Source organism: Musa acuminata, chromosome BXJ2-2 (genome assembly GCF_036884655.1).
Source record: "Musa acuminata AAA Group cultivar baxijiao chromosome BXJ2-2, Cavendish_Baxijiao_AAA, whole genome shotgun sequence".
Classification (NCBI taxonomy): domain Eukaryota; kingdom Viridiplantae; phylum Streptophyta; class Magnoliopsida; order Zingiberales; family Musaceae; genus Musa; species Musa acuminata.
Window position 1 is genome coordinate 25,165,431 of NC_088339.1, and position 14,455 is coordinate 25,179,885.

At 41.3% G+C, this 14,455-nt stretch overlaps 3 protein-coding genes across 5 annotated transcripts; 1 reads left to right on the forward strand and 2 right to left on the reverse strand.

Moving 5' to 3' along the window:
* Positions 1-214: 214 nt before the first annotated feature.
* On the reverse strand, positions 215-2,316 carry LOC135605552 (beta-hexosaminidase 2-like). The gene is made up of 2 exons (XM_065095776.1): positions 1,424-2,316; positions 215-1,326 (listed from the first exon to the last, which is right to left on the reverse strand). The coding sequence occupies exons 1-2, from the start codon at positions 2,235-2,237 to the stop codon at positions 362-364; spliced, it is 1,779 nt and encodes a 592-aa protein (XP_064951848.1). The 5' UTR covers positions 2,238-2,316; the 3' UTR covers positions 215-361.
* Positions 2,317-4,968: 2,652 nt separating this feature from the next.
* On the reverse strand, positions 4,969-9,841 carry LOC135605553 (N-terminal acetyltransferase B complex catalytic subunit NAA20). Its single transcript, XM_065095777.1, has 7 exons — positions 9,682-9,841; positions 9,205-9,402; positions 9,008-9,098; positions 8,790-8,922; positions 6,715-6,784; positions 5,413-5,473; positions 4,969-5,314 (listed from the first exon to the last, which is right to left on the reverse strand). The coding sequence occupies exons 2-7, from the start codon at positions 9,280-9,282 to the stop codon at positions 5,223-5,225; spliced, it is 525 nt and encodes a 174-aa protein (XP_064951849.1). The 5' UTR covers positions 9,283-9,402; positions 9,682-9,841; the 3' UTR covers positions 4,969-5,222.
* Positions 9,842-10,912: 1,071 nt separating this feature from the next.
* On the forward strand, positions 10,913-14,049 carry LOC135582324 (B3 domain-containing protein Os11g0197600-like). 3 transcript variants are annotated; one of them, XM_065094634.1, is made up of 6 exons: positions 10,913-11,022; positions 11,691-11,967; positions 12,039-12,255; positions 12,701-12,847; positions 12,983-13,146; positions 13,674-14,049. In XM_065094634.1, exons 2-6 carry the CDS (start codon positions 11,776-11,778, stop codon positions 13,950-13,952), a joined length of 999 nt encoding a protein of 332 aa, XP_064950706.1. In that variant the 5' UTR covers positions 10,913-11,022; positions 11,691-11,775; the 3' UTR covers positions 13,953-14,049. The 3 variants fall into 3 exon arrangements, with proteins under 3 accessions (XP_064950706.1, XP_064950705.1, XP_009389535.2); XM_065094633.1 differs by having other exon boundaries at positions 10,919-11,022; positions 11,691-12,255; XM_009391260.3 differs by having other exon boundaries at positions 10,928-11,128; positions 11,691-12,255.
* The last annotated feature ends 406 nt before the right edge of the window (positions 14,050-14,455 follow it).

Genomic DNA, 14,455 nt, shown 5'->3' on the forward strand with positions numbered 1-14,455 from the left:
TTTTTGATATTATGTATTTTGTGGGAAATGATAATGAGCGCAGGTAAAGGTTGTATCTTCCTATGAATACGACTGTTTAGTATGCTTTACCGCTTCGTTTCTTTCCAAACATACGTCTTTATTGATGTCAAGAATATTAAAAATATTCTACGTGTTTTGTATTTTTATATATTTTAACTCAAACTAGCCAGCAGGAATCATATTTAGAAGTAAATTTCCTGTGAATGATATATATATATATATATATATATATATATGGTAGTTCGTGAGAAATACAAATTTATTTTTATCTGGAGTAATAAGTAAAATCGACAGGCATGTAGAGGCAACGAGCCCGGTCAGGTGATCACGTCTTCGTCTACTACTGAACCATGTTGCACATGCTCGGGTGCATGACGCACCACAAGGGCTGGATGGGCTCCGCCGCGATCCCCCTCCTCACCATCCGCTGCCGCCACTCGTGGAGCCGGTCCGTTGCCTCCGCGTACCGCTTCCTCCCGTCGCCGTCACGGTTCCCCGACCACAGCGCCTCCGCCATCGCCGCTGCCCTCGGCCACAGCCGTCCGTCCATCACCGCCCCGTCCGCCTGCTCCGACCACAGCGCCACCTCCCCACCCACCACCAGCTCCGCCTCTGCTGCGCTTAGCCCGTGAGTGATGTCGTAGTCGTACACCCGCTGCCACGACTTGAATGGCGCGCACCACGACCCGCCGTCCCCGCCCGCGTAGTTGAATGGTCGCCCCGGCTCGTCCCCCGTCTGCCGGTCGTATCGGCTGTCGTTCCCCACCCAGCCCCCGAAGCCGCAGTCCAGGTAGTAGAAGTCCGACGACGAGACGATCACGCGGTACCCGGCGGCCGTGAGCCGCTTGGTGTTGTTGGGCCCGTTGTTCCAGGTCTGGAGCACGGTGGTCTCCGGCGGCAGCAGTCCTGGGGACACCACCTTCACGGTAGAGCCCAGGAGGACGTCCTCCCAGTAGACGACGGTGCGGTTGAGGGCGGACACGATGAAGGGGCGGGTGGCGTTGACGAACATCCCAAGGAGCTGGTCGTGGGTGCCGCCGCCGGCAAGGAACCGTCTGATGGCCGGGTCCTGCTCCCAGCACGCCGGGTTCACCTCGTCCGCCCCTGCGTGGAGGAAGGGGTCCGGGAAGAGGGAGGCCACTCCTCGGAGCACGTCGCGGACTACCTCGTACGTTTCCGGCTCGAGCGGGTTGAGCTGCCCCGTGCCAGGCTCTGCCGCTAGCGCCGGACCGTCGGGCGGCGACCAGAACTTGTTCGCGCACGTCACGATCTCCGGGTAAGCCTCCGCCCACGACGCCGTGTGTCCTGTGCGTGCGCATACATACATTCCATTAGTCCAAATGCAGTCATTCCCTTCTTGCAAGCATAACAACAAACGTCAAGCGGGGGGTGGATCGCCCACCGGGGGCGTCGATCTCGGGGATCACGCGGATGCCACGGTTCATGGCGTAGCGGACGACGCGGCGGACGTCGGCAGGGGTGTAGCGCATGTCGGGGCCGTAGGAGCCGCGGAGGGCGAGCTGGGGCGCGGAGGGGAGGAGGAGGGGGAAGGACTGGGAGTCCGTGATGTGCCAGTGGAAGACGTTGAGCTTGTTGTGGCTCATTGCGCGAATGGTGCGGAGGATGTCGCGGACGGGGTAGAAGTTGCGGGAGGTGTCGAGAAGGAGGCCTCGGTGGGGGAAGAGGGGGCGGTCTTCGATGCGAATACCGGCAGCGACTGCGGGCGGGTTGCCCCAGGCGAGCTGGGACAGGGTCTCGAGGCCGCGCATCGCACCCCAGGGGGTAGCGGCGGAGAGCTCGGCGACCGAGGACGAGCCATTCGCGGTGATCGAGAGGGTGTAGGACTCGTCGACGCCGTGGCGGAGGGGGGCGGAGGGGTCGACAACGGAGAGGGCGAGGGAGCTGAGCGGGGGCGCGGACGAGGAGAGGTTGAGGTGAGGCGGGCGGAGGGGGCGGTAGCGCTCGAGCAGGAGGAGCCGGGTGTAGCGGGCGGCGGCGGCGCAGAGGTAAGGGTGTTCGCTGTATGGATTGAGGACGCGGAAGGAGGGTGAGAGGGGGACGGCGATGGCGGCGGGGCCGGACCACGACACAGAGATGGGCTTCGGCCACACGTTGATCTCGATCAGGGGCGCCGCGTCGGAGGAGGAAACCAGGGAGATGACGTTGACGATGACGACAAAGACGAGGAAGAAGAGAATGGAAGGGGTCGACTCCATTGTCGACCCAACACTGTTGCTTGCAACTGCGGAAGGTGGAGATTGGGAGAGAGGGGGGGGGCTTATAGAGGTAGTTAAGGGGATGTCGATTTGGAGCTATATAATTGGCAACTTGTGATTGGATTTTACGGTTGTGTTCTTCTTCTTATAGCATTTGGAATTAGGTTTCTTATTATGTTGTTGGCCAATTAATCTCGAAAGCAAAGGAAAAGGTTGACATTTGGCGTTAGAATCTGTCAAGCGTGGCAATATCTTGGGGAGGTTTTTCTACGATTATCCGTTGGACCTTTTAAGCACTGTTGTTGGTGAGACAAATACTTGGCCATCTAGAGAAAGACATTGACAAAATTGCATCCATCAATTGACATATATATATATATATATATATATATATATATATATATATATATATATATATACATACTAAACTTACTTAACGCTATGTAGTAATTCGTTTGTGATGTTAAAAATATTGAGAATACCTTTATATTATATATTTTATATGACTTTTGAGTTGAAATAGATAAATAAATATTGACCATGATCAAGAATAAACAATCTTCTTTTAAATCTGGTAATGCACACGGCCGGCACTCGTTTGTCGTCGTTTATTTGTTCGATGGTTCATATGTGATCTTGCGAGGACATATGGCTTCATTGAATTAGACTTGGTAAGTAGTTGCTGTCATAGCTTTGGTCGTTAGTCTTATAGTTTGATCGCTCGTAGATAATCTTTTGTAGTTTGACTTTTTCGTATTTTGATCCTTAACTTATAATAGTTATATTAAAATTCTTATGATTATTGAAGTAAAATATTTAATCTCATTTACTCTAGCATTATCATTATATTGACGAAAGATATGATAGGTAACATCGCATACATGATACAAAAATGATCGACAAAAAGATAATTTTAACATCCCAAGTGAGTCATTTGCGTCGATGTTGCTTTACAACCGCGTTAACGAGAGGTGAGACAAGGGCCTTGCGTCCCATCGACATAAATGCAGAGCAGTGCGATACTGACATAGATGCAAAGTGATGCCAGAGGAGAAAGAGGAGGGAGAGCGACAATGGAAGATGAGGCAAAGGAGGAGGACGAGAACGATGGTCGTATTGACATAAATGCAGTGCGACACCGATGCAGATGCAGAGAGTCGGCATCTGTGTCGACATCTGTGGGCTTTTGCTTTGCATCACCAACGTAGATGACTAGCGATGTTGATGCAGATCCAGAGCGTCAGCATCTGTGTCTTTTACTTTATATCGTTCTGCATATATGTTGGCATCGACACAAATGCCGAGCAACGTCTGCATCAACATCTGCATTAGCATATGTGGCTTCTACTCTACATTACCTTGCATTTGTGCCAGCATTGCAGAGCGGTGCTCAACCTTCTTCCCCCCTTCCTTATACCCTCATTTTTCTTTCCCCTTATGTTATTTTGTATTTGTGTCAGCGTCGATGCAAATATAAAGCGTTAGCATTTGCAACTTTTGCTTTACATCACTTTGCATATGCATCGACACCGACACGGATGCACAATGTCGACATCTACGTTGACATATGCGACTTTTGCTCTACATCGGCCTACATATGCGTCGATGTCGACATAGATGCATAGCAGTGCTCATCCTTCTTCCCCCTTTCCCTAATCCCTCATCCTTCTTTCCTCTTTCACCGCTCTGCATTTGTGTCGACGTTGATGCAAATACAGATTGACATCGATGCAGATGCAGCGTGTCGACATCTGCATCAGCGGCTTCTGCTCTGCATCGCCTTGTATCTACATCGGTGCCGACACAGATGTAGAGTGATGTCGATGAGATACAGAGCGTCGACATTTACGTTGGCATCTACAACTTCTAATATGCATTGCCATGCATCTGCATTAGCACTTACGTAGATGCGGAGCAGCAAAAGAAGGAAGAAGGATGAGCACTGCTTTGCATCTACGTTAGCGCCAACACAGATACAAGGCGATATAGAGCAAAAGTCACATATGCATAGCGAACGACGTCGCTCTACATCTGTATCGACACAACCATCGTTCCTCCCCTTACAAGAAGATGTAGAAATCTCTTAACTTCACTCGGCCCATCTCCAAGGACATCCCAGTGTCGTTCTCGTCGACCATAACCACAACAGCTACTAAGTCCTAAGCGAAGTCGTTGTTTGCCACCACAATAACAATTGACTAAGAAAAAAAAAACTAAAGTAATGAAATTATCTTTTTGTCTATCATTTTACATGTTATATCTTTACCGATAGTATTAGAATAAATGAAATTAAATATTTCACTTTCATAATTATAAAAATTTTAATTTAATTTTTTTAATTTTAAAAATCAAAATACTAAGATGACTAAATGATAAATATGTAATTAACCCATGTTTATTCATTGTTGTTGCTACAACAGCATCGTATAGAGAACTCACAACAATGGTAGCTTGCCTTCTCCAAGCGAGCGTACAATTGGCTTGTAGATCACAATGTTTGGTTTAGGTTAGACGTGATAAACGGATTCAGAATAACATTACAGGACAAAAAAAAAGAAAAAGAACTGTTTTCTGTATTGGCCTCTCCTTGTTTTCAGAATCAGCTTATTCCAAATCGATTTCCATGGCAATGCAAATTACTACTGCATCAGACATCAATTAGCTCACAAATTACTACTGCATCATAAAGAAAAGTATAACCTCAAATGAAAAGGTTCGGAGATGGAGGACCTAAATGAATATGGTGTATATTTCAACAAAATTCAACAAATTTGTTCTGACTGTCCCAAACCAGCGTCCTTAACATCCACATAGCCAAGGTGTCGTTTGTAGGAATAGCATAATCCAATGCTATATGATCAACACAACAGTTTTCACATAAATATATTATCATCCAAGACATCTAATTGATGTTTTGCTTAACACTAAAAGATACCAACAATTTGCGCATAATCACCTAATCAGTTGAGGACTTACAAAAGCAATCTAATCATATTCAAGCTCATCCGGAGTGATGGGCCGCTTCAGGGGTATAATAGACTTCTTATCAACATCACGAGATAATGCCTTCCGCATATCTGAAAAATCAGGCAAGCAAATGAAACATAATTAGCATCATGATCTGTTTGGATAACTAAGCATGCTGTCACTTGATGTTTTGAATGAAGTCACTTACCCAACCCATCTTCTTCCCCGGAATAGTAGCGTAGTACTCTTCGGTATATCACATATCCAAGCTGTAGAAGGGAAAAAAAAAAGGTCAACAAACATAATAAATGAACACAAATATAATCAACTGCACAAGCAGGAAATCATGAGTATCAAAATAACTTGTTTGACTGAGATTTGGTACCACTAAGCGAGAACAATGAAATGCTTGATATGAAGTTTTAACAAATCCAGCATCAAATCAGGGCCAGTGACTACTGTTTAGTAATGCACCATGGAACTCCTTGACTAGTATAAACAAGTTGACTCTAACACCAACATCTATCTCATTCTTATAGGGCAGCTATAAGAATGAGATAATAAATGAACACAAATATAATCAACTGCACAAGCAGGAAATCATGAGTATCAAAATAACTTGTTTGACTGAGATTTGGTACCACTAAGCGAGAACAATGAAATGCTTGATATGAAGTTTTAACAAATCCAGCATCAAATCAGGGCCAGTGACTACTGTTTAGTAATGCACCATGGAACTCCTTGACTAGTATAAACAAGTTGACTCTAACACCAACATCTATCTCATTCTTATAGGGCAGCTATATACAAATCCTTTAAAATATGTAAAAGTTTCATGTACGCCCCTTTAAAGTTAATATCATGGTTGTCTCTATAGTTTTCAAAATTCTTCCATATAGACCCATGCCCATGGATTTGTTGGACACACGTTCAAAAACAAAAGTTATCTACTTCCTACCTATGATATTTGGGATACTACTAAAAAAGGATTGGTTGTTAGGATTCTACACAGAAATGTGGTTAGGTATTCAACACAGAAATTTGGTTTAAGTTAAGATTAGCATTCTCAAGAAAGTTATGTCGGTGACCTAACAACACAGAAATTTGGTTGTTTATAGTTTCATTCTACAACAAAATGGATCACAGTTACAATAAATAAACCACACTTTTGCTCCTTCCAGATTCACAAAGGAAACACTCATGCGGTCATCCACTAACCCGATGCAATCAATTCCTCATAACTCTCCTTCCAGCAAAATATGGACTTCTTTACTGCTCTTTATCACATCCATCACCTTCATTTACGTTCATAATGGTAATGGCTCCCCATCACAGAAACACTAAGTTAAAGTTTAAACAACACATAGCAGGGCTTTTTTTCATTCCATTAAACACCATTTAGACTTGCCGAATCAGAACACGAGAATGTCATGATGTCTATCAAACAACAGAATGACAAAAAACAGAAATGATTTTGTCAAAAGTAAGCTGGAAGTGATAGAAGGCCTACCTTTTCATACATTTTCATGGCTGGCATGTTGGATGCCCTTACAAAAAGATCCACAAAGTATGCTTTATCGCTGCACAAGGTAACTTTATATATTAGCATGAAGAAACGCCAGAATAACAAGGGGAAAACTATCACAATCCAACGATGTGTGACTTATGGCATTGCTACAACCAGAATTGTTAAACCACAAGAACAACTACTCAAAGATCAAATAGTTTCCATTGGAACATAGGAAGACAATTTTCTTTTTTATTTTGAAGGCATAAAACAGCTTTGATGAAAGTAATGATAGGAACCTCAGCTGAGAAACAAGTGCTTTATGAATTACCAGATTGTTATTAGCTTGGAATTTGGATGTAGGCACATTTGTTTCCTGTTACTGTATCTAACAGAGACAATCACTATTCAATTTGACCATTTCCATCTTCCAAACAAAATCAAACTTGATCAATCATGAGCATGATCATCCTCATGATTAACAGAATTTAAGAGATAGAGAGAGGCCAAGGAGAGGGTTAAAGCAAAAAAAAGATCAGTCAATTCATTTTTATTGTCAAGGGTTATATTGTATAATCATTTAGCAAAAGACTACAACATTTCTACGTGCACTAAAGTGCACCTTTTAGAAAATTGATTTACTGGTACTTTGTCATCCATGAGCTGTTCAGACCACCTTCAAATTTTAAAGGCTTAAAGAAGGATGATAGATACATCAACAACAATGGAAATAACAACCTCATAGATATTGACGATAATTAAGAAACGGAAGACAAATTAATCATTCATTTGATGTCAAAGACTGCAAATGAAATGCAGGGACACTACCTAACTCAAATACTTGGGTTGAGGTAAAGATGTTTATGCCTGTTTTGGCTATTTGTGCATAACTGCCTTGCTGAATATGACTTCATGAGTGTGACCGCAGACCAATTACATCAATTAAACTGATGGCCATTGTTCCGCACATTTCCATAACAAAGTCATCTCACAAAGTATCCACAGCATGCCCAAAGGATCAGGAGAGGTTCTTTATCCAAAGAATTTCTTGAGCATGAATGACTTGTTAAAGTTGCAATTCAACTTACACTAGCACATCCAGTGCCTCGACTCAATAGTGAAAAGAGAACCAGTCAGACAGTCACCTTTTAATGGAACTTCATTGTTACCATGTCTTGATAACTTATATTCAAGGAAAAGGTATGTTCAACCTTTTTGGAGTATCGAATTGTTGGAAGCAATTAAGAAAATTAGAAAGAGTCATGAAGGGGGATGGATAAGGATTTCGAGGACACAAAAAAATATGACTACCTTGAAAAAAAAATCCCAGGATTGGTTGTCACCATCAAGTAAAGTTTTGCAATGGCTATTCTTACAGTTATTCAAAAATAAAAAAAATGAGTTGGGGTTTTTTTTTAATAAGAAAACAAAATTAATTTTGGTATTGGACTTGAAATGAGGACTGGCTGCATCCATGGATTTTAACTGCCGCATCATTTTGCTTAAGCTGGCTCCAGTGTGAACCCAATAACTCTATAAGATGACATTCAAATGCAAATCTAACTGGCACAGCTAGCTGCACTAGCAGAACAAATCTTTTAAGCTATTCTATCTATCTATTGGGTTGTGGTTTAAAATGTAATCTACAAGAAAAGTGTCAAATTTCAATTGATATAGAAAAATGAAAAAAGAAGAGAAAATTTTAATATTTTAAGATTAACTTGATTGCTATGACAATCAGTATGAAATGTAAAACATTTGAAACAGCAATACAAGAAGTACTGAGCATAGAAAGACATTATTTTATTATTAAATAATTCATGTAAAAACTTTTCCTAACAAGTACTTATTTTTAGGCATAAGCTCAGTTATTTGTGAGGCAACTACCATAGAATTAGAATTACAAAATTGATTTTGAATAACATCTATGTGCTCAATATAGGCAACTCCATTAAATCATGTGATAAGCGATGAGACAATCAACTGCAAGATTCAGGCATGCACTTCAACAGAAAGCCCAGAAATTAGTCATGACTAATAAATAAACACAATAAAGGCAGAAAGAGAACAAATACTACATCTTGTCGCTGATATCCTCCAACAAGTGCATGAGTTTCTTGGCTAGTTTTTGTCTACGATACTCAGAAGAAACAGTAACTGCAGTTACATGGCCGTGCCAAGATTCACCTTGTCCTTCAACCTTACCCATAACTGAAACAAGGACATTAGCACACTGATACAATCAACCAGACAGTCAAACAGCACTAGAAACATAGATCTGAAATAAAGAACTTACTGTATCCCATGATATGATTACCGGGGCCCTCTGCAACGTGAAAGTAATCGGGCCACCGTGCCAGGTATGTCATGTAGAACGACATGTTGAACTGGTTGAATTCCAGAACCGGAGGCAAGGAATTTAGGTGAGCGAAAGAACCATAACGTGAACAAAGAGTGAAAGATTGAAGATGAGTAATAGAGAGGCAAGATTACGGTTTCTGTTAGGTGGTCAAGATTTACAGATGCGAAACGAAGTAAATCGTTGCAGCAGAACCGGCGGATGGTCGTCATTGGCACAGATGCAGGGAGAAACAAAGCAAGATAGTTATTCAGCAAGCTTATTCTTTTATCTTCACTGCTTCGTCTTTTTGGGCTACAAATAGCTTTTCCTTGTGGAACAAGTGCTAAACCCTAGACAGGGAAAAATGACACAAAGAAGGTTAAATAACCTGCTGAATCCAAACAAAACAAAGGGAAAAGAAAAGAAAAGCAACGTTCTAAACAAGGAATCGTCCACTAAACCTACTTAGTCTCATTGTAAGGGTTCCTACCACGACCATTTGGCCATCGTGGAAAAAAGTGAAACAATTAGAAATCAACAAACCCTAATTAGCGTCATATGGTCTGTTATTGCACTCGCAGTACGATGTAAAAATTAGACGAAGGGGAAAGAGAAAGGTTCAGCGTCACCGGAGTCACTGGTCGATCAAGGCGATCAGGTTCCCGGACATCGACCTCCGATCCGGCGTTTTGGGCGGAGGACACGGCGACGAGGAAGAGGGCTGCGCACGAGTTCGCAGCGTAAGGCGGCGGAAGGATGTTATGGAGACGACCTTGGTGGCGAGACGAGGCTTTTACCTTTTCTTTTAATGTTGTGTGTCTCAAAATGGGTCCCACAGTCGGCCGACAACCCGAGGTGTTTCTTCTATGTTTGGTGTCGTTCGGCAGAAACGTAATCCAGTTGGCAGAGACGGATGGCCACGTCGTCCATTCTATAGAGTGCGAATTCATAGCACTCCAATTTAATTCTTTTAATAACCATTCTACCCTTATCAACAGTTGTCGCCCAATCTTGGACGCACATTCACCAACCCTTTCATTACACCTCTGCCCTATCAACCGCCCCCCTCAGTCGTGTCGATCGGCTTGAATAGTCGTCCATCACTCGAAGTATAATCGTCCTTATTGGACCTCAATAATCATTCTAGTCCATCACTATTATATTATCGTTGACCTCTTTTATATCATTAATTATGAATAAACGAGAAAGAAAAATGAATGATCGATACTATTTTATTATTAATCGTAAAAGAGAGGTACTTTTATTATTATCCAATCTTGAACGAGAAAAAAAGGGATGTAACTCGTAGGATCCGCAACGATAGGAGTTATACAGAGAGGCAAGGTTGACGATGGGTTCGACAATCCCTCCTTCCTTGTGCGAGGGTCACGAGCACAACGATGTAGGATAAGGTCAGATAAAATAATTTTTTTATATAGTCAAAATATATTTTATGAAAAAAATTTAAAGTTTGAAATAATCTGAAAAAAAACAAAGTTGGGATGTTTTTTTTTTTTCCGAAATTTGACCTTCCATATATTCTCTCACCGTTGTGAATGACGTCATTCACGTGAATTCGCGGCATCGAAATCGAATTGTGGGCATCCCGCTATATGAAGTTACAATTTAAATCAGCCGTCCATCACGTGATCAACGATTAGAAATCCACCAGGTCTACAGCGATCTTCAAAAGGATCAGCTGTATAGATTCAATCAAGAGACGATTATGCAACTAGTGCTCCAACGACACCTAATTGTCTTTGACGAGTTTGTGCCACGCGTCATTCGATGGATGGAGATCTGGAGGTCATTTAGATTCTTCGGAATAAAAAAGGAAGAGGAGGAGGTAAGTCTCCATGGATTCAAGGAGTCAAGCAGGGTTGAACGAAGTGATGAAGTACACTCCAATGGCGAGGTCGAGCCCCCACTTCGTCAAGGTCTTCTTCCCCGAGCTCTGCTCCGAATACCTGGTATTCCCTTCCCCTCCTCCGGCTCTCGCGTCAAAGATCAAATCTTTGGTGTCGGAGTAGCTAACAAAGCACGATGATGGTGTTTCCTTAGGGTTGTCGACACCTGGTACTGTTTTTTGGTTCTGTCCTCCTTCCAAGCATTAATCTTATAAGGAATCGACTGGTTTTCTTTCCGAGGGCAGCGAGTGGACTAGGCAGCAGTGGTTGTTTAGTTCCTTGCAGACAATCTACCAGCAATTTCTTGTATCAATGAATAACTTTTTCCCGGTGAAGTAGCTAATTAATTGAGCATGAAGTGTGAATATTTACTTTTGTGGTAATGAATATGTCTGTCCTAATTAGTACTTTGAATATATAAAAATGTACTAGTTTTCAATTTGATTGAAGAAAAAACGAGGGAGAATATATAAGATGACATGAACATGTTCAAGGGAGACCTACAGATATTGGTGGTGCAGAGAGAGGTAGAGGAAAATCTAATAGGATTTTAGTAACAAACAAAATAGTTTTGAAAGCTCTTGATTTAACTAAAGACATTGTTATGCAGGGTGCTCAATGATGGGAAAGATTCATACAGTCAATCAAATAATTGGGATATTATGGCTTCTTGTAATAGCTGTTGTGGTTGTCTAGTTCTGAATTATAGTAAATTGTTTTGTTTGCTGTAGAAAATTCCACCGGCTTTCCGTGTACACTTGGAGAATGAATCTTTGGGGATGGTTTCTTTGAGAGGTCCAAGTGGCAAGATATGGGATGTGGAGCTGGTCGATAGCTCAAATGGGCTTCGATTTGAGAGTGGATGGAAGGAGTTTGTTGTGGACCATGCCATGGAGATTGGAGACTTCTTGGTGTTCAGGCTTGAGGGCTGCTCTTTCTTCTCAGTTTTGGTGTTTGATGCCACTGCATGCGAAAAGGAGGTGGCTTTCCTTGCAATGCCTAGCTGTGGTAATGTTGCCACTGTCCGTCAGTTCATGCATGGCAAGGAGGAAGCTGTCATTGATAGGCCTCACCTGCAGGACATTGATACCGTCATTGATGTGAACAACGACTGGGAGGAAGTCCAGGACTCCAAACCTCTGGTTTTACACCCAAGTGATGTCCCAGTTGTTGAAAAAAAGAAGATGAGAAGCGTTGACTGTCTCGCTTTCCAGGGATCTCCCTTGAAGGAGGCATGCATATATCCTGATAGTTTGAAGTCCAAACAATCGAAAACAGGCCCACATGTTAAAGCAGGTTGTACTTTTGTTCTCTTTGGTGCACTCAGTTTATGCATTTCTCTATCCACTTCCAACAATATCATATTTTAGTTCCTTTTTTATAATTAATATGTTGTATGATTAACTTGATATTTTCAGCTCATACTATTGACAACTGATCTGGTGAATCTTAATTATCTGTTCTCTAAGAGAAATAAATCAACGAGGTAACTTTACCCTCTAGTACCATAGATGAAAAGTTCCAGAGTCTTATATCTTTGCAGAAGTCTTCAATCTGCTACAGTTTAATCATGAATAAGGCTAAATCAAACCCACAGAGTGGTCACACAAAAACATAGTTCCAATTGCGAATTTATACATTTTGTTCAGCTAGTTCTGTCTACAAAAGGTGTGATTGTTTATGCCGTCTGTTCATCTTTGATACTCAAGGTATTAATGAAAGCTAAATCTTTTGTTGGCAGTTGCTAAAACTAGTACTTATTCTCAATCTTCTAGAACACAATCATTAAGCAAAAAACATGCGGGTTTCAGTCCATCAAAGCAATCAAATGAGCTTTTGAAGTGCTTGCGACTGCTGAAATCGAGTGAAGTTTGTCGACGTGGGGAAGGTACATGCTTTTTTCATAGAAAGTGAATGTAATATTTTCTTCTTAAAAAGTACAAATCTTTGTAGTTGCTTTATGCTTGTTTTATCGCTATAAGTAAAGCATATTGTTGGGCCTTAGCATCTCTATTTCTTGTAGTTGTGGCAAAGGTGCAAAAAATGCCAGCTCTGTTATCGCAACGGCGGCCAGTCACAAAAGAGGAAGTATATAATGCTCTTCGAAAGGCAAAATCATTCAAATCAAAGAATCCATTTTTTCATGTAGTTATGTATGACTCTCATGTTTACACAGGCTTTTTTTTGGTAAGCACATACTAATCTATTTCACATTCCAATTTTACTAATTCGAGAATTTGTTTTTACTAATTCACATGTTTGGAAGAATTTGTTTTTACTAATTCGAGAAAGCCATTGCCTGCCTTTTTCATTCATAAATTTTCTCCCTCTTTCATATTTTTGGATGTTACTTCCTGTATAACTAATTCTAAAACCACAATATATATATATACATATATATTGTTTGATTGGATGGATTGATCATATTGCAGAGACGGAAGAGGCCTTGTGCATATCAGTGTCACCTGTCTGTCTGAGGTTCTTCAATGCTAAGTTCTATAGTATATTTAGACATGACATTGCAAATACATAGTTCCTGTTTATACTAGTCTATACACACTAGCAAGTTGAGGATCTTTGTCTGTTTCACTTGTCTCTGTTCTTGGTTTTAGATTTTGGATATTCATAAAATGATTTATATGTATATGTGTGTTTTCTTTCTATGTGGTTCTGCTCAATCCTTTCAAGTCTAAACTCTGTTAAGTGGTATGCAGAATGTTCCTTCATCTTTTGCAAGATTGCACCTTCCCAAGATCTCTCAAAGGATTACTCTATGGGATGAAAATGGGAAGCCGTGGAAGGTGACCTATGTGTGCTGTGGCAACTGCGGCGGCCTAAGTGGTGGTTGGGGAGCCTTTTCTTTCACTCAGAATCTGGAGAAGCATGATGTCTGCGTCTTTGAACTAATTAAGAGATCTCTTATGAAGGTCCATATCTTCAGAGTCGTCGACAAAATAACGCCATTGATCCAGAATTTTAGAGGCGAAAGTTAAAATTCTATGGCATTTTTTTCTTTTCCATCAGAAGACTGAAATTATGTTGCTTGATTCTTCTTTTTTAATAAAGACTCAGAATTGTTTGGGGCTCTCATTGTCCAGTTATCCTCTGATGTGTCATCTTGCTCAGTGATTGTCACTGCAGTGTGTTACTGATCATCTAAGCTTTGGAAGAATTATTGGTGTCTAAATCTGATATTCGAGTATCTGAAACTGTTTTTTGTAATAGCAACTTAGAAGCTTTTACTATGGAATTCTTGCAAGAAACTCTCAGACCATTTAATTGATTCCTTTTCCTTTAACTGATATATAGAAGGAATATTTTATGCCTCTTATCTAAACCACTACATATAATATATATATATATATATATATTACTTCTTTAATTTCTCTTAAGGAAAATGATCGCTTAAAAATCATTTTTTCTCCAATCTATTCACTTTTGGAGAGAAATTGATTCCCTTTATTTTTTATTCTCTCCAAATTTGCTTGCAAAATAT

What these genes read in the sequence shown, in the direction of transcription:
- LOC135605552 (XM_065095776.1), bottom strand. Translation starts at nt 2,237, where the DNA reads ATGGAGTCGACCCCTTCCATTCTCTTCTTCCTCGTCTTTGTCGTCATC. An exon ending in CCCCGAGATCGACGCCCCCG is followed by an intron (nt 1,327 to 1,423) that starts GTGGGCGATCCA and finishes GCGCACGCACAG; the next exon opens with GACACACGGCGTCGTGGGCG.
- LOC135605553 (XM_065095777.1), bottom strand. Translation starts at nt 9,282, where the DNA reads ATGACGACCATCCGCCGGTTCTGCTGCAACGATTTACTTCGTTTCGCA. An exon ending in CCATGAAAATGTATGAAAAG is followed by an intron (nt 5,474 to 6,714) that starts GTAGGCCTTCTA and finishes TCCCTTCTACAG; the next exon opens with CTTGGATATGTGATATACCG. An exon ending in CGGGGAAGAAGATGGGTTGG is followed by an intron (nt 5,315 to 5,412) that starts GTAAGTGACTTC and finishes CTGATTTTTCAG; the next exon opens with ATATGCGGAAGGCATTATCT.
- LOC135582324 (XM_065094633.1), top strand. Translation starts at nt 10,945, where the DNA reads ATGAAGTACACTCCAATGGCGAGGTCGAGCCCCCACTTCGTCAAGGTC. An exon ending in AGTTTGTCGACGTGGGGAAG is followed by an intron (nt 12,848 to 12,982) that starts GTACATGCTTTT and finishes TATTTCTTGTAG; the next exon opens with TTGTGGCAAAGGTGCAAAAA. An exon ending in TTTACACAGGCTTTTTTTTG is followed by an intron (nt 13,147 to 13,673) that starts GTAAGCACATAC and finishes AGTGGTATGCAG; the next exon opens with AATGTTCCTTCATCTTTTGC.